Below are 18,984 nucleotides of genomic sequence, written 5' to 3' on the forward strand. Positions count from 1 at the left end.
ACACAAATCAATGAACAATTAAGAAATTATCCTGAGACAAACTCCACTAAACAATTGAGTGAAACCAGTTATTATTATACCACTGGTTGGGAACAATTATTGTGATTAATTTTAGGCGTTCATGCATTTGGCCTACAATATTTTGCGGATATGCACCGCATTCCCCTCCACCCTTAACCCACAGCAATTAACAGAAGACTCACACTACAGATTGTGTGTGTTTCGCGGGCATTAGGGGGCAGATAAAGGAAGTAAAAAGTTGTGTGTGCTGAGCACGCGCATTTTAAGTGCAACTTCTTTTGTCACTGTTTTGTCACAGAAATTGTATTTGTGATGGTTTAATTAAAAATAAACACAATTTCAGTGCTAAAATGCAAAGAAGTTTGACTTAGCTAAAACGCATTCTATTTGCACTTCTATATTTATAGTAACTGTGAAATCCTTGTGTCACTGTGTGTGCGTGTCACTGTGTGTCTGTCAGTCAGGGTATGTGTGTCGGCGGGGTGGAGGGTGCGCTCAGCATGTCCCGCAGGCTCTTCCTGCTCTTCTTTTCCCTCCCTCTCCTCCGGCCAAGCTTCAGGGACACGGCGCATCTCCCGGCCGAAGAGGAGATCTCGGTGGAACCGGGGCACAAGCGATGCTGTGGAAAGGAGAGAGATCCAGGGGATCCAGCGCCACCGACCCGCCGCCTTCATCCTCGTTCCCGGGCACAAGCTGTCCGAGTCTCCCGGCCCGGAGCTGCCCCTCCTCCCCCCGGCGGGGACATGGCGCCCCGAGGTGATCTCGGGGGAGCCGGGGCGCAAAAGCTCGGGACCAGGGTTTGTGCTCTTCCTCCGGGAGGGCACACGGAGATGTAATGAGGGGGAGGTGTGTGACGGAAGCGCCGTGTGCCTGTGTTCGGTGCAGGAGGAGACTCTCCAGCGACTGGTGGTGTCTGTGCATGTGCTGTTGTGAGCTGGCAACACTGACGTCACTTATGGCCTCTTCTGCCAGCAGTGACGTCACTTCCGTGGCTGTACTTTCGTCACCATGAAGGCAATTTACTGCCAGGGAAAGTTTCGTTTGGTACTGTAGGTGCCAGCAAAGAAGTTTCACTTCAAAAACACTCAACATCCATGTGACGGTAGAGGTTAGTCGGCCTTCATTAATGAAAGTGGAGTCCGACTGGCTGCCCCTGAAACCATATGGCAAGGGCTGAGGGTGTCAGCTCTTGGGTCTAATATTGTACCTTACCGTGTTGCCCTGTAATTCTGTTCCCCTTATACTGTCCCCCATAGGGGTATAAGCTAGGAATCGTGTGTGTGGGGTTAACTATGTAAGCCCAGCGGGCCAGTTAATGCATTCTATGCTGTATTCCCTTTGACTCATGGTCCCGTAACTGCCTGTGCAAGCTTAAAAGTGGGTTGCCTTGTATGGGTGGCCCCTTATCAGAAATAGCTGCAGGGCAGAGACTTCTGGAACATGAGGAAAAAGGTGGATATTTGGGGGCAAACAGGGTTAACCTGTATTGCCTGTCAGCAAGGTATTAAAACTGAGTCTAGGAGGCTTGTATACCAGGTTTTAGAACCCCCACTCGCAGATCCCAGTTTTAGAGTGTCAGCTCTATGGATCAAATGTATGTCTATTTATATAACACCATTAATGTACATAGCACTTCACAGTAGTAATACATGTGACAATCATATAAATAACAAATAATACAAATAGCAGATCATGCGAATAAGTGCTTCAGACATAAATGTAACATTGTGGAAGAGTCCGTCCTCCGAAGAGCTTACAATCTAATTGGTAGGAAGAACGTAAACAGTAGGAGGGCATTCTGGTAAGTGCGTCTGCAGGGGGCAAAGCTTTATGTATCATATTAGCCACACACTGTACTGTATTGGGTGTATTGGCTTGTGTCTTAGAACAGGTTTTAGAGTCCAGTTAAAAGACCCCACCTTTTAGCTCCAAAGTGTAGAATGCTAGTTCTAGGGATCACATTTCAGTGTTGCTGTGTTTTAAAACTACAATGCTGTGTGTGTTCTCCTGTTAGGAATAAACAGTTTGGTGACAAAAGGCGGGCAGATGTAAATTAGCATAGCAAAAGAAATGCAGGTTTGTGGCACATGGTGAGGGGGAAGAGCTGTGAACAGGATATCTGGAGTAAAAACCCTTTGTTTCACTTAGACCCAGAGGAGCCATGAACACAGGGGGTATGGAGCTGGCCAGGAAAATGTTTGCTGGATGTCAAACACATAGGCACGATTTCCATTGGCAAGTTTTGTATTTTTCCCTCCTATCATTGAATGCACAACCACAATCCATGCTCTAATTGGCTGCCAGTCCCCTCTATGTATTAGATAGGCAGCAAGCCCTATATAAAGGGAGAGCAGTGTAGCATATAACTCTTTTCTGTTGGAGATTTGAAGAAGACAAGTAGTTGCTGGCGGGCTTCTCAAGGGTGCTTCTGGGTGAAAAGACCTATTCACACCAACACAGAATCATGGAGAAGCCCAGCCAGCAGGCTGGAACCAACCGGAACAGACAGGCTAACACTTTTTGCTGAAGCAGGCGCCCTGCAACTAGGAAAGGGCTAGATCTCAACCCCCAGACCCCAGTAAGTGTGCATATTCTCTGGATTTTGTATTTGTGTGTGTTTCTGACGCCTTATCCAAATAAACTTCAATTTATTTCACTGCCTTGTGACGATCCCTTAAATATAAAATGTGTTAAAATACCTGGTCTACCGTGACAATCCAATCTTTAAAAAGATGATATTTTAGCCCATGGAAGAGTGTAATGATGCTCATTATTGATACAGTATGTGTCTACTTTTGGGAGGTGCCACCTCTATACAAACAGAACTGAATTACAATCTTACGATGCCCTGGAGCCAAGTTGGAAACATTGTATTTGCTAAAAGCCATCGCGAGATGGGCAGCTGGTTTAGAATTTATTGCAGTTGCCGATTGTTTTTAATTCTCATGTGTAACCAATGCAAAATCTATAGAAACAGGAAATAAACACGTTTTAGGCAAATAAGTTTATTAAACGTAATAAAAACAAGCAAATAATAACAAAAACAACGTACAAAAAGAAAGTACAAAAATAAATACAAGATCATTTCCACACAAATATGTATAAATAAATACAATGTACATAGAGGGGGGAAGAAAATCTGGCACTTGAGAAAAAGGCCATGAATGTTACATTTGTGTCTATGTACTTTTGGGTGTAAAGACCCTGTGAAAATATTTATAAACGCAAATAAAATAAAATATGCTGTAATACAATACAAAAGTCTGAAAAGTTGCGTACAAGTCGAACATATACTTTTCTCATTACCATGTTGTAGGCACATTCACAATAGACAGCATTGCAAAAAAGTTAAACTATTAACCTAGACGTGTTCTGATTTGGCAGCTACAACTCATCCTCGAGCTTTAACATGCAGCTATTTCCTGCTCTCATACGATGCTCCTAAAAACGTTATTAGGCGTAATTAAGCATGCAAAATGGTCTATGATGGGGGTGCTCAACTCCAGTCCTCTAGGCCCTCCCAACAGGTCAGGTTGTCAGAATATCCCTGCTTCAGCACAGGTGGCTCAGTCAAAGACTGAGCCTCTGAGTGAGCCACCTGTGCTGAAGCAGGAATATTCTGAAAACCTGGCCTGTTGGGGAGGGGCTTGAGGACTGGAGTGGAGTACTCCTGGTCTATGCTACAGCTATTTTGCCAAATAGAAGTACCCCATTAAATTTGTGAGCAACAGTAAATCCTATAGTTAAATTGAAGATATCAGATGTAGGGCTATATTTAGTAAGCAGTGCCAAGCCCTATACACTTGCCTTACAGTACGAAAAGGTGCTATACACAGCTTAGCACATTGTATGTATAAATATGGGCCAAAGTATTGTATAAACAAAGCTAAAATTCAACAGTGTGTGAAATGGGGAATGTGAAAACTGGTGCACTGTGTACAATCTTTGTGTTGTCTGACAAATATTTCCAACAGGCGTTTATTTCAATAAATATCATTGCAGTTCTGGCGTGCGGTGAAAGCGCATTCTGATCAGCTTGTCTTTTCTTTGAAACAAACATTTGAACCTTTTTGCTGCCTGGAAATCTTTTTTTTTTTTTGCACCCCCAAAACACAATCACGTTTTGATTCCCCCCCCCCTCAGTTTTCTATTAGATGGACAGGAAATAGGAGGGGGGGGGGGGGGGGGAATTATTGTTACTCTGCCTTAGCAGCAAGACATTTCCTTTATTGTAGGAGAGTGACTGGCATGAAAAGCTGAGTAATGAGATAGATAGAGATAGATAGAGATATAGATCCACATAGTTAGATATAGATCCAGATAGATAGATATAGATCCAGATAGATAGATATAGATCCAGATAGATAGATATAGATCCAGATAGATAGATATAGATCTAGATAGATAGATATAGATCTAGATAGATAGATAGATAGATAGATAGATAGATAGATAGATATAGTTGTTTGTTTTTTTTGCCAATATGATTATTCTACTCTGCTATTGAACGCTTACTTTTCACACTAGCTGTGGAACGCATGACACCTTCCTATCCTATGCACAGTATGAACTGGGATGATGAATGGAAACACAGGCACGGGAATATTTAAAGATTATAAAGGAATCAAAACACGAACTAGCTTGCATCTACAAATGGGACCAAAAGTACGAATATCCTATTTTGCAGCCAAGACGTTTAGCCCTGAAAACTTCAACTCGTCCTGTAACTCACTATCAGTGCTGCATTGTTGATGGAGTTCAATAACTACTGTACAACATGTTTTAAGGATAAAGAATCCGGAACATGTTCCAATACAAAAAGAGGGATGGTAATGCGTTTGTATTATATTGTATGTATTAACTGCAAAGATGAAACAAGTGTTATCATGTATAGCACATAATCCGAGTCTAGCTGTTGTCCTACTAGTAAACAGATCTATTTAAAAATATACAATTCATTGTGGAATTTAAAAAAAAAAAAATCCCGAACAAGATCCTTAGTCACCGAAGTTTGAAAGTACTGTACCAGTATTCCATCAACTTGTTTTGTGAGCTGTTTATTCTATCTAGGTTGAAAGCGAATGGATATTTCTATGGAGCGAGGCATATAACAGATATTTTAGGCAAATTTCTATTCTAGGACTATTTGCCTCGGTTTTACATTCAGCAGGAAAACGAATGCGTCATTGTTGATGTAACATCACATAGCTCCTCACATACACCTACCAGAAACAAAACAAAAGTTCAGTTAACTGAAGTTCTCAGGAGCAAAGCAATAATCGGAAAACTTGGCAAAATTTGGTGCTTAAAAGCGGCTGCCTGCCAAGAATCCCCGTTCATCTCAAAGGGGATTTTCCTATTGAAACAGCTGCTCCGGCAGAAGTAAAATTACCCCCTAAACTGGTATTTTGCAACAACTGTCACAGGAGTTACTCACATGCCGTACATAAGAAACCTCTTCCATGTTTACTTTAGTGACACACAGGTATAACAGTGTCATTTCCGGACAGATGGCAATATTCCAATGTTTGTGTGTTTTATCCTTCTGCTGGAATCCAAATTGCAATGCCTTATCCCTCACAATGTTTGGAGAGAAAATACTGTATCTTTCAAAATACAGTCACAATCCAGCACTGCATTATCAGAAGTGCTTTTTAGCAACACACAGACATTGCTATTCAGCTTGCATGCTACATACCATTTGGTTTTCCTCATCACGACTACTCTTAGCATACTATATTAAGAATGTATAAACAGGTAGCATTCTGTGAAGATACCAAGCCTGTGTTTAGGCGTTTTCTTGCATACCAAAAAAAAAAGTAAGAGAAGTAGGTTTTTGAACTGCTGTATGATGCAATAATCGCATGCAGAAATGGTACTATGCAATGTGCTCATATCCAAATGAAATGGATATCTATACAAAAGCAAACATTGGTCCCGCGGCTCTTATGCTAGAGAATGCTGCCTTCTCAGATTGTCACAGCATTTGGCTTCTTTCTTTGGGTTCTTCTTGTCAATACTCCTGGAATGTAAAAGAAAATATAATATGGCACGCAAATCCAGCAACGAGGTGGCGAATTTGTTTGAGCAGTAATGCAAATCACCAAAAATATAAAGGCATATGAAAAGGAAAACATTGTATCCCCCTCAGAGGCGATATGATAAATATATACAAATATAGAGGGTCAATACAAGGATCTTTCAAAAGAACTATTCATCCCAAGGGCAGTACAAACACAGGTCATCCCTGAAGGAAAGGAGATTTCACAAGGAATAAAAGGAAAGGGTTCTTTTTACAGAAAGGGCTGTGGAATTCATTACCCATGGAGACTGTGATGGCAGATACAGTAGATATCTTTTTTTAAAAGTTGGACATCTTTTTAGAAAGGTATACAGGGATATACCAAATAAGTAAACATGGGAAGGCTGTTGAAAGTAGAGAGAATAGACAGCACCCTACAGAGAACCAAATTAGAACTCGGTGTAACAAGTGGTACAGCGGGAACAAGGGAGGGACCCTAAACCCTCCAAACGAACAATTCTAAAATACCAACTGGGTTCCTACAGTAGCACTCAAAGAATACAAAAAGAAATATGGGTATGCCTAAAAATATATATTTTTATCTTGAGTGATCACATAGAAAAAGACGCCTTTTTTCCTGATCTATTCGGAGTTCCACTGCCTGACTCACCCTTATTTGCTCGTAGTTACACTGCCTGACTTTCTTGGACCTGTACACATAACGTTAACCCCTTAGGGTGTCCCTGGATTTATTTGGATGCCTAGTTTTTTCAGCATATATACCTCAGAAATAATTACTCTGGGCTTTGCTTAGCTTATTTCTGAGTTGGGTCTTTGCTGGTTAAATCAATGCCCTTAGGGCTCTTCTGGGCTTTGCCTTACTTTGCCAACCTTAGTTCTGAGTTTGTAATTCTAGCTTTGTAACTTGTTGCCTTCAGTCTGGGTTCCTGTTTGACTATCACACAGGTCTGTCTTTCTAGTACGATATCAATCCTATTGGGATCACAGCCTTGTATATTTATACTTGAGGGAGGTTTTTAATTAAAAGGTTGTCAAGGGAAGTACCATAGACCCAACTGCTCTTTGAGAACAGGCCAGAAGAGATTCACCCCCCGAAACATTGCCCTCTTTGTTCTGATTTCACTTGTTTTTTTTTCTTCCCCTCGTATCCCCTTCCCCGCTTGTTGTTTAGTATTTCTATATTACACGGCTTCTTTTTTACATTTATCAGTGTATTTTGTGCTATGTGATCACTCAAGAGACAGATATTTATTTTTGTATTCTTTGAGTGCTAGGAACCCAGTTGGTATTTTAGAATGGGAAGGATGTTGATCCGGGGAGTAATCTGATTTACATTATATGGAGTCAGGAAGGAATTTATGTTTCCCCTTATGAGATATCATTGGATAATGTGTCACTGGGGTTTTTTGTTTGCTTTCCTCTGGATCACAATACTGTAAATGCAAATATAGGATAAAGTATCGGTCGTATCAATTTAGCATAGGTTGAACTTGGTGGGCATGTCTTTTTTCAACCATATCTACTTTGTAACTATATGTAACTATGTATGGCATTTGTTTGGTAAAAAGGAACATTCATCGCCATTTCAAATAACCATTTTTTAAATATTTAATTTAAAGGGTCAGTGTTAATTATGAAGGTGTAATGCAATTCCATGCAAACCACATTCAGTCGCACATCACATCATTGTGGGTGAGAGCACAGGGAAAAATGGAATCACCAAGTAGAAAGAGGCCCCATCAGGGGCATAGCTATAGCCCGGTCAGCCCGCACTCTTGGGGGGGCCCGCTCTCCCCCCTGTCCGCGGCACATTGCAGGGCCTAAGACTGAAGGTCAAATGACGTTCAGCAATCAACGCCCCCCCCCCCCCGGTGGAGCTTGAAATAAATATGCAGGACAGCCAAGCGCTCATGCTTGGAAAGTTGGTGACATCACCGCTCTAAAACATGAGCGCGCTAAGCGGCAGCCTGAGATACAGGAAGAAAGCACAGAGGGAAATCCCTTCAACTGCAGGTGGGTGGGGCCTGGGTCAGGGGGCGGGGCCCTGAGATGCAGTAGGAAGGGCTGAGGCAGAAGGGCAGAGCCTCCATAGGTGGGGCGGGGCCTAGTTCAAAGGACGGGTCCTAGCAAAGAGAGCACGCGCGAGGAGAGAGAGCAAAGAGAGAGAGCAAAGAGAGAGAGCAAAGAGAGAGAGAGCAAAGAGAGCGAGCAAAGAGAGAGAGCGAGCAGAGAGAGAGAGAGCGAGCAGAGAGAGAGAGAGAGCGAGCAAAGAGAGAGAGAGAGAGAGAGAGAGCGAGCAGAGAGAGAGAGAGAGCAAGAGAGAGAGCGCGTGCAAGAGCGAGCGCAAAGAGAGAGACAGAGAGCGAGAGAACAACATAAAGGGGCCCTGCAATTTTTTTGGACCGGGGGCTTGCACATGTTTAGTTACGCCACTGGGTCCCATGATGGGTTTGCAAAACAAGACACTCATTGTTCAGCGGCTTCCCAGGACACCAGGGTATATATTGTTTTCTATTGCATCACTGTGCTCTTGGATTATAGGATCTAGTTGAAGTTTGACGGTAATCCAGACTCTTACCCTTGTCTGCAGAGTAGCTTATTGATATGTGCATTTTCCCCATTTTGTCCTTGATTTGGCTGCAGTATTCTGTACAAAGCAAAATTAAAGGGTCATTAAAAAGAAAATGGCTAGAACAGCCCAGCAACTGCTCCCCCATTATAAGAATTATTTTCACTTACCTGGTTTCCGAGGTTCTTGGTCGCAGTTGAAGTCTTTTATTAGACATTCCAATCTCTACTCCCCTAATAACATGGAAATATACATTCAAATACTGCTTCAAAATGTTAAAGCGGCAATCCAAGCAGACTTTTTTCCCCCACATAGGTCTGAAGCAGGGGGTTTCCGGAGACGACCCTCATTCATTTCGGGGACCCCCTGCTTCCAGAGATGCTTACCTCTGCAGGGGGTGGCGGTGGATGCTTCGACTCGCTAGCTGGGGTTCATGTAATGGCAGCGTTTTGAAGCTCCCGCGCCCCGCTGGAAGCCATGACGTCATCCGGTGCCGCTTCCTATTGGCCCACGTGACGCTGGAGCTTTAAACTCGGCCGAGATACCGGCACCCCATACAGAGGTACCTCTGTGTGCAGGGGGTCCCCGGAGATGAAATGAAGGGACTCCAGAGATCCCCTGCGTCAAACCGATGTAAAAAATAATAATAATTTAAACAGCCCGCTTGGATTGCTCGTTCAAAGACTCCGTTGACAACATTTTTTCACAAATCATACAAACGTCTGTACTCCAACAGCATTATTATCCAATGCATCATGAAGAATAAAATATGGTCTCCAACAATTGTATATAAACCTGAAAAAACGAATTTCTAAAGGGTCAGTGTGCCCCGTTTAAATGTCAAGGTGTTTTGAACAGAACACTAAAGTATTAGTTGTGAGCGCCACTGAATGTTCTGTAAAAAAAAGCAGCAGAGTGAGGGCCCTCGGGCAGGGGAGCTTAAAGCTGCAGAGTGAGGGCCCTCGGGCAGGGGAGCTTAAAGCAGCAGAGCGAGGGCCCTCGGGCAGGGGCGCTTAAAGCAGCAGAGTGAGGGCCCTCGGGCAGGGGAGCTTAAAGCTGCAGAGCGAGGGCCCTCGGGCAGGGGAGCTTAAAGCTGCAGTTCAGGCAATATCCTGCATGTGTGTTTTTTTTTTTAATAAATCAGTTCTGTAGTAAGAAAAAATACTTTTAGCGTTTTCTGTTTTTAAAAAAAAAAACAACTTTGAAAGACCAATTTTCTTGTATTCTATTTTAACAAGCATGCTTGTTCCTATAGCAACGATTTACATTCCCCATATTTAAAGATGTCGCCAAACTTTGCCGATCAATACATGGAGTACGAATTGACCGGCAGCTATACAGTTCTTTAGGTAATTAGAGATTGCCCACATGAAACTAATGAAGTAAAAAAAATAAAAAATAAAAAAAAAAGACTGAACTGCAGCTTTAACTCCAGTCTTCAAGCCCCCCCACCCCAACAGGTCAGGTTTTCTAGATATCCTTGCTTTAACACAGGTTGCTCAATCAGTCCCAGCTTCAGCACAGGTGGCTCAGAGGCTCTGATTGAGCCACCTGTGCTAAGGCTGGGATATTCTGAAAACCTGACCTGTTGGGGGGGGCCGAGGACTGTAGTTGAGCCGCCCTCGTCTGAACATTCTGCTTTATGCCCAAAGACCTTCCCAAGCTGTTCATGCTCCCCATGTAAAACTGTTGGTCGGCATTACAAATGCTGTGACCTCAAACCTTTGTGTGAAAGCTAGAAGCCCAGGATCAGTAAATATACACCTCGACTACTACAGTAATAAACAAGTCTGTGGCCTGCAGAATCGGGAATTGATCATTTGGGACAGCAGATCGTTATTGGAGTGCTGTGAAAATTGCACGAACTAACAAGAGTCCCCTAATTACTCTAACGTGCACTGTTCCTTTAGATCAGCGGTGCGCAAACTGTGGGGCACGACCCCCAGGGGGGGCGCGACACTGCCGACGGGGGGCGCGGGGTTTACCGAGGCCCCGCGCGCTTCCCGAAGGCACTTAAATTAAGTGCCGGGGGAGCTGCAGGGCCTCTGTAAACTTAACTTACCGTGGCTCCGGCGGCTTCCTCCCTGCGGTGCCATGGCAACGCGGCGTCAAAATGACGCTGCGAGGTCATGTGACGTCACGTTGCTATGGCAACGTGACGTCATTACGCCGGAGCGCGGGTAAGTTGGGGTTGAGGGGGGCGCGGGAGTGAGGGGACAGCCGTCAGGGGGGTGCAGGGAAAAAAGTTTGCGCCCCCGCTTTAGATTACACAGCCCAGTCACTGCTGAAATGTACTTTACGTTTGCCAAAATGCAAAACAGACTTCATGTAATGATAATAATGTATACTTTATTACAGCATTTTGCCACAGCTTAAAGGAAATAAAGAATATATGTTAGAAACGCATCAGAGCGCTCAATGCCACCGACCTTGTGAGCTTTTTCCGGTCTAAAGACTTCTTGGTTGCAGATGAGAGGGTCACTCTGTCCCGAGGGCCTTTCATCTTTTCCTACAATACGAATGCGCCGCGTAAGTAAAAAAGAAGTCTTCATGAGGTTGTTGTGATCATTAAAGGATCAGTACCAGCCCCCCCCCCCCCCCATTCGATTTCTCACTGCGTTTATTATAGCTTTGGGGATCCCCCGCTCCCAGAGATACTTGCCTGTAAAAGGTAGAGGGTTTCAAATCTCACGCATTACGTGGGCCAATAGGAAGCACGACGTCATCTGTCGCTGCTTCTATTGGCCTGTGTGACGAGGGGGATTTAGCCATTTAAAAGAACCGGAGCTACGGTTCATCTTGGGAAACCGTGTCTCCAGAAGCTGAAACCGCGTTAGTTTCAACTCCAAAGACCCATCAATGGAGGGGCTGCAGGGGGTGGACTGCACCTTTGACACCCCTCAAATGATTGAGTCACATTTCATTAGTATAATGGAATATTCTGTAAAAGGTCATTGGATGCTGAAACAATGCAATTCATCATTAATATTCAGCAGCAAAACCATTTACAAAGTCACATCCCCTTCCCCTTCTGAGACAGGCTCTGGCTCTTGAGCCCTGCCCTCTCTCTAGCAGTGCAACAATTGTATCTAGTAACTGCCTGGTCACATGATCTTCCACACTAAACTTTGCATCCTGGGTACACTTGTGCAGGCCTAACAGTGAATTAAATAACCCCCGATTCGGCGATCGATTACAGGAGTACGGATCAATCGGTAACTTAGCTAATCACTAGTGTGCAGATTGTACTGATGCACATATTGAATCGGGAAAAAATAAATAAAATTAAAAATGGCCGCTTGAACTGCAGCTTTAATACGATGAAGGGATCCAACATACAATGGAAGTGCGGCATTTACCATTTGCCTGATCAGCTTCTCATGCCGCAATTCACGGTCATGAAGAAGGATATTCATTCGCTCGGAGGAATCCAATTCAAGGAAGATGTCATGGATGTCGTACAACGCGGCTCGAAGCTGGAAAGACAAGTCAGTCATTTAAACATCAAAAGCACAGGACAGCTTGTTATGTGAAAATGGTCCACTTTGATACCTATAAAAACAAGTAGTAACTGAACATGTTGTGGACAAATGGTTACATCTGCACAACTTTGTGAACATACGACACACACACACACACACACACACTATTGCCAAGGCTACCAAGTGGATGCACACAATCTTGTAAGGATTTTTTCTTGTAGGATGTGACCAACTGCAATCCTCTGGGGCCACCAACAGGCCAGGTATTGGAAATATCCCTGCTTCAGCACAGGTGGCTCAAACAGTGGCTCGGTCATTATGACAGCCACCTGTGCTGGAGCAGGGATATTCTGAAAACCTGACCCGTTGGTGGCCCTCGAGGACTGGAGCTGGCCGCCCCCGTTGTAGGGCGATTGGGAGGCTTCAAAATGATGTGTAGTCTGTGTCAATGAACGCGCTTACCTGCGCGAGAACCCGTTCATGCAGTGATGCATCCTGAGCCGATACAGCTCCTCTGCTTAGTGGGACGTCCGTTTTGAACGTTCTCATAAACTCTGCAGTGTCCTAACCAGAGGGAATACACAGAAAGGGGTCCGATGTAATGTTTATTTTATTCCAGACTGTTCCAAACATTTGCAGAACTACCGGCCTTTAAAAAAAAAAAAAAAAAGAGGGAACAAAAAAAGTCGCGCTCCACATGGAACCGCAGAAAATACAAGGGGATGTGTGATTTGTAGTGGTTTTACACACTTCTGAATATAGAACGACTGAGATGTCCTTACGTGATTAGGGAGGATCTGTAGAGCAAATCCAGCAAAGACAAAGATAAAGCCAACCTTAAAACATTACTTTGCAGTAAATCTATATAATACTAGCTGAGAGACCCGGCGTTGCCCGGGATGTAAATGCGTAATAGGTAGTATTATTTATAAATCGTGGAACAATAGGTGACTGTTTGTTGTAAATGTTGGATAATAATATTGAAAAGAAAGATGGAAGAAAATGTAATACGATGTTGTATAAAAATGGTTTATTGTAACCACACCACAGTACAATGTATATTTTGGTGCTATAAGTGATGTAAAAATGTGAGGCGTGTGTCCTGCTAGGGTGTGAGGCGGCGGGTGGCGCGTGGTTTGTGAGTGCTGTCTGTGAGTGTGGGTCCTGCTAGGGTGTGAGGCGGCGGGTGGCGCGTGGGTTGTGAGTGCTGTCTGTGAGTGGGGGTCCTGCTAGGGTGTGAGGCGGCGGGTGGCGCGTGGGTTGTGAGTGCTGTCTGTGAGTGGGGGTCCTGCTAGAGTGTGAGGCGGCGGGTGGCGGAGGGTGGGGGAAGGAGGGGGGGGAGGCGGTGGGAAGGAGGGGGAGGTGGTGGGAAGGAGGGGGGAGGTGGGAAGGAGGTGGGAAGGAGGGGGGGGGCGGTGAGAAGGAGGGGGGGGCGGTGGGAAGGAGGGGGGAGGCGGTGGGAAGGAGAGGGGGGAGGCGGTGGGAAGGAGGGGGGGAGGCGGTGGGAAGGAGGGGGGGGAGGCGGTGGGAAGGAGGGGGGGAGGCGGTGGGAAGGAGGGGGGGAGGCGGTGGGAAGGAGGGGGGGGAGGCGGTGGGAAGGAGGGGGAGGTGGTGGGAAGGAGGGGGGAGGTGGGAAGGAGGTGGGAAGGAGGGGGGGGCGGTGAGAAGGAGGGGGGGGCGGTGGGAAGGAGGGGGGAGGCGGTGGGAAGGAGAGGGGGGAGGCGGTGGGAAGGAGGGGGGGAGGCGGTGGGAAGGAGGGGGGGAGGCGGTGGGAAGGAGGGGGGGGAGGCGGTGGGAAGGAGGGGGGGAGGCGGTGGGAAGGAGGGGGGGAGGCGGTGGGAAGGAGGGGGGGAGGCGGTGGGAAGGAGGGGGGGAGGCGGTGGGAAGGAGGGGGGGGAGGCGGTGGGAAGGAGGGGGGGGAGGCGGTGGGAAGGGGGTGGGAAGGGGGGGGGAGGCGGTGGGAAGGGGGGGGGAGGCGGTGGGAAGGGGAGGCGGTGGGAAGGGGTGGGGGAGGCGAAGGGGGGGTGTGGAGGGGAGGCGAAGGGGGGGGTGGAGGGGAGGCAAAGGGGGGGGTGGAGGGGAGGTGAAGGGGGGGGGTGGTGGAAGGGAGGTGAATGGGGGGGTGGAAGGAAGGGACGTGAATGGGGGGGTGGAAGGGAGGTGAATGGGGGGGGGGGTGGAAGGGAGGTGAAGGGGGGGTGGAAGGGAGGTGAAGGTGGGGTGGAAGGGAGGTGAAGGGGGGGGTGGAAGGGAGGTGAAGGGGGGGTGGAGGGGAGGTGAAGGGGAGGTGAAGGGGAGGTAAATGGGGGGTGGAAGGGAGAAGTGGAGTGAGGGGAGGTGAAAGGGGTGAGGGGAGGTGAAGGGGGGGTGGAGGGGAGGTGAAGGGGGGGGTGGAGGGGAGGTGAAGGGGGGGGGGTGGAGGGGAGGTGAAGGGGGGGGGGTGGAGGGGAGGTGGAAGGGAGGTGAAGGGGAGGGGGGTGGAAGGGAGGGGTGGAAGGGAGGTGAAGGGGTGTGTGGAAGGGAGGTGAAGGGGGGGGGGTGGAAGGGAGGTGAAGAGGGGGGGGTGGAAGGGAGGTGAAGAGGGGGGGGGGTGGAGGGGAAGTGAAGGGGGGGAGGTGGGGAGGTGAAGGGGGGAGTGGAGGGGAGGTGAAGGGGGGAGTGGAGGGGAGGTGAAGGGGGGGAGGTAAATGGGAGAAGTGGAGTTAGGGGAGGTGAAAGGGGGTGAGGGGGAGGGGAGGGTGAACGGGGGTGAGGGGTGGGTGAACGGGGGGTGAGGGGAGGTGAAGGCCGCTCACTCACCCATCCGGCAGGTCCCACGTGGATCTGAGGCGGGAGGCAGCGTGTTGTGGGCGCTCCCCCGCTGTGTCCCGGGCGCCGCCATCTTGGGTACTCGGCGCCGCGAGAGCGGCCTCGCCGGGTGAGAGAGCGGCATGTGTGAGGGGAGAGCCGCGTGCTCTCTGTGTGTGTGTGTGTGGGGGGGGGGTGAGCGCCGGGTGAGAGTTGGGGGGGTGAGCGCCGGGTGAGAGTGGGGGGGAGGGGGGGAGCGCCGGGTGAGAGTGGGGGGGAGGGGGGGTGAGCGCCGGGTGAGAGAGCGGCCTCGCCGGGTGAGAGCGGCCTGTGCGAGGGGAGTGCCGCGTGCTCTGTGTGTGGGGGGGGGGGTGAGCGCCGGGTATGAGAGCGGCCTCGCCGGGTGAGAGAGCCGCCTGTGTGAGGGGAGAGCCGCGTGCTCTCTGTGTGTGTTTTTTTGGGGGGGGAAGGAGAGCGCCGGGTGAGGGAGAGCCAGAGCCGCGTGCTGTGTGTGTGTGTCCCGGGCGCTCGCTCCGCTCCCCCGCTGACTGTAGCGGCGATGGGGGGGGGGGGGGGGGGAAAGCGCGGGAAAGCGGGAGACCCGGGGAGAGGAGGAGGAGGAGGAGGAGGAGGAGGGTGTGTGTGTGTGTGTGTGTGTGTGTGTGTGTGTGTGTGTGTGTGTGTGGTGTGTCCCCTTCACTCCGCCTCAGGCCAATGAGAGGGGGGCGGGCGGGCGGACCAAGGGAGCAATCTCATTGGCCTGGCCCAAGGCCCAAGGTCCAATGAGATTGCCGCTAGGGACACAGGGAGGGACACAGGGAGACACATACAGACCCGGACACATAGGACACTTTCAGAAATATATAGTAGATATTAAAGTTCAAGATTACAAATGCATGCATTGGGAGATAATGTTTGGGGTTGACCAGTTGGATGGCTGGATTAAAATGGGACATTGGGGAGGAACAAAAACACACACATACTTTCACAGTTTGCTTTAGATTCTTTAGCTTGTCTGTCTGCATGAGTCTTCGTGTAAGGAAGCCTTTTGCCAAAGCCGTAACTTTGTTAAATTTCTTCTGCATTGCTGGACTGTAAACCTTGAAGAAAGACATTAAATATTAACATTATAAAGTACAACAGAATACTACAATCAGTGGTGGAACTAGGCCCCTGTGGAGCGGGTGCAGCGACGGAGCCCACGCAGGCTGCGATTGCAGAAGTTGGGTCTGACTTCCAGTGGGGACCAAATTCTGTTTTAAGATCATCTGGGAGGGCTCCCTCTGCCACAGAGTAAGGCCCCGCACAACAGATAGGGCCCGGGGAGGGGGTGTGCAGAGAAGGGGGTCTTTAGGTTTGCCGGAAGGTTGTTCCAGCTGCTAAAATAAGTGCCAGAGCAGTGTTCCAGTGTGTGCAGGATGGGCCCCTAAAAGGTGGTGGGTTCTGGTGCACTTGAACCGGCTGTATATTTGGTATTTCCACCAATGGCTACAATGAAATACAGTCAAGATGAACATTCCAGATTTCTAAAGACACCAATAGACAGCAGGCTTGGCAATAGTGCCCAATGTCATGCAGTAGCTGCAAAGGCAAACAAGATCTTATCTTGCATTAAACGGGCAATGGATGGAAGGGAAGTAAACATAATTATGCCCCTTTGCAAAGCATTAGCAAGACCACACCTCGAATATCTAGTAAAATTTTGAGCACCACTCCTTAGAAAAGACATTATGGTACTAGAGAAAGTGCAGAGTAGCCACCAAATTAATACTGTATAGGGGGTGGACAATCTGATTTATGAGGAGAGGCTAGCTAAATTAGATTGGTTTACATTAGAAAAGAGGCATCTAAGAGGGGATAGGATAACTATATACAAATATAGTCGGGGACAGTACAAGGAGCTTTCAAAATAACTATTCATCCCAAGGGCAATACAAATGACATGGGGTCATTCCTTAAGGTTGGAGGAAAGGAGATTTCACTAGCAACAAAAAGAAAGGGTTCTTTACAGTAAGGGCAGTTACAATGTGGAATTCATTACCCATGAAGACTGTGACGGCAGATATAATAGATCTGTTCAAAAAAAGTTGGACATCTTTAGAAAGAAAAGGTATACAAATAAGTAAACATGGGAAGGATGCAAGGGAGTAATCTGATTACCAATTCTTGGAGTCAGGAAGGAATTTATTTTTCCCTTTATGAGATATCATTGGATGATATTTCACTGGGGTTTTTTTGTTTGCCTTCCTCTGGATCAATATACTGTAAGTAGGGTTATAGAATAAAGTATCTGTCGTTTGAATTTATCATAGGTTGAACTTGATGGACGTATGTATTTTTTCAACCTCATCTACTATGTAACTATGTAACAATATCTATATAACTAGTACTCGAAAGATGTCTGCACATCCCTCTGTGATAGTCTGTTCAGCCTCTCACCCAGAGACAGCCAATAAGACTGCACATCTCTCCCCCTCTGTTTAGACTGAACGACCTACCCCTCTTTCAGGAAACACCTTTTTCCAGCACAGAAGGGGTTAAACTAGGAGCAACACATACATTAAATCAGCGGTGCGCAAACTGGGGGGCGCAAGATTGTTTAGGGGGGGAGCAGGAAGCAGCGGCGATTTTGCCAGGAGCAGAGGGAAAAAAGCCGTCTGCAGCTGCAATTTTTCTTTTGGCCATTAGGTGGCGCTGTGCTGCGCTGTGCTACAGTACACAGCAGCATCTCGTTGCTTCCTGTATCATGGGGAGAGGCGGTGAGTGAGACTGGCACATGGGGGAGTGAGACTGGCACATGAGGGAGTGAGACTGGGACATGGGAGAGTGAGACTGGGACATGGGAGAGTGAGACTGGGACATGGGGGAGTGAGACTGGCACATGGGGGAGTGAGACTGGCACATGGGGGAGTGAGACTGGGACATGGGGGAGTGAGACTGGGACATGGGGGAGTGAGACTGGGACATGGGGGAGTGAGACTGGGACATGGGGGAGTGAGACTGGGACATGGGGGAGTGAGACTGGGACATGGGGGAGTGAGACTGGCACATGGGGGAGTGAGACTGGCACATGGGGGAGTGAGACTGGCACATGGGGGAGTGAGACTGGCACATGGGGGAGTGAGACTGGCACATGGGGGAGTGAGACTGGCACATGGGGGAGTGAGACTGGCACATGGGGGAGTGAGACTGGCACATGGGGGAGTGAGACTGGCACATGGGGGAGTGAGACTGGCACATGGGGGAGTGAGACTGGCACATGGGGGAGTGAGACTGGCACATGGGGGAGTGAGACTGGCACATGGGGGAGTGAGACTGGCACATGGGGGAGTGAGACTGGGACATGGGGGAGTGAGACTGGGACATGGGGGAGTGAGACTGGGACATGGGGGAGTGAGACTGGGACATGGGGGAGTGAGACTGGGACATGGGGGAGTGAGACTGGGACATGGGGGAGTGAGACTGGGACATGGGGGAGTGAGACTGGGACATGGGGGGGAGTGAGACTGGGACATGGGGGAGTGAGACTGGGACATGGGGGAGTGAGACTGGGACATGGGGGAGTGAGACTGGGACATGGGGGGGAGTGAGACTGGGACATGGGGGGGAGTGAGACTGGGACATGGGGGGGGTGAGACTGGGACATGGGGAGAGGGGGTGAGTGAGACTGGCACATGGGGGAGTGAGACTGGCACATGGGGGAGTGAGACTGGGACATGGGGGAGTGAGACTGGGACATGGGGGAGTGAGACTGGGACATGGGGGAGTGAGACTGGGACATGGGGGAGTGAGACTGGGACATGGGGGAGTGAGACTGGGACATGGGGGGGAGTGAGACTGGGACATGGGGGGGAGTGAGACTGGGACATGGGGGGGAGTGAGACTGGGACATGGGGGGGGAGTGAGACTGGGACATGGGGGGGAGTGAGACTGGGACATGGGGGGGAGTGAGACTGGGACATGGGGGGAAGTGAGACTGGGACATGGGGGGGAGTGAGACTGGGACATGGGGGGGAGTGAGACTGGGACATGGGGGGGAGTGAGACTGGGACATGGGGGGGGAGTGAGACTGGGACATGGGG

The 18,984-nt window shown here is 48.5% G+C and overlaps 1 protein-coding gene across 2 annotated transcripts in view; it reads right to left on the reverse strand.

The window, feature by feature from the left end:
* Window positions 1-4,184: 4,184 nt before the first annotated feature.
* Window positions 4,185-18,984, reverse strand: part of CCP110 (centriolar coiled-coil protein 110) — a 40,285-nt gene continuing 25,485 nt past the window's right edge. For both annotated transcript variants that reach the window (XM_075566047.1, XM_075566046.1), the window contains exons 8-14: window positions 15,886-16,002; window positions 12,578-12,679; window positions 11,993-12,109; window positions 11,063-11,142; window positions 8,804-8,866; window positions 8,643-8,711; window positions 4,185-6,043 (exon numbers count right to left, since the gene is read on the reverse strand). In XM_075566047.1, the coding sequence (XP_075422162.1) occupies window positions 5,968-6,043; window positions 8,643-8,711; window positions 8,804-8,866; window positions 11,063-11,142; window positions 11,993-12,109; window positions 12,578-12,679; window positions 15,886-16,002 (624 nt within the window). In that variant the 3' untranslated portion in view covers window positions 4,185-5,967. The remainder of the gene's footprint in view (window positions 6,044-8,642; window positions 8,712-8,803; window positions 8,867-11,062; window positions 11,143-11,992; window positions 12,110-12,577; window positions 12,680-15,885; window positions 16,003-18,984) is intronic.

This window comes from Ascaphus truei, chromosome 11, assembly GCF_040206685.1.
Source record: "Ascaphus truei isolate aAscTru1 chromosome 11, aAscTru1.hap1, whole genome shotgun sequence".
Taxonomy (NCBI): Eukaryota; Metazoa; Chordata; class Amphibia; order Anura; family Ascaphidae; genus Ascaphus; species Ascaphus truei.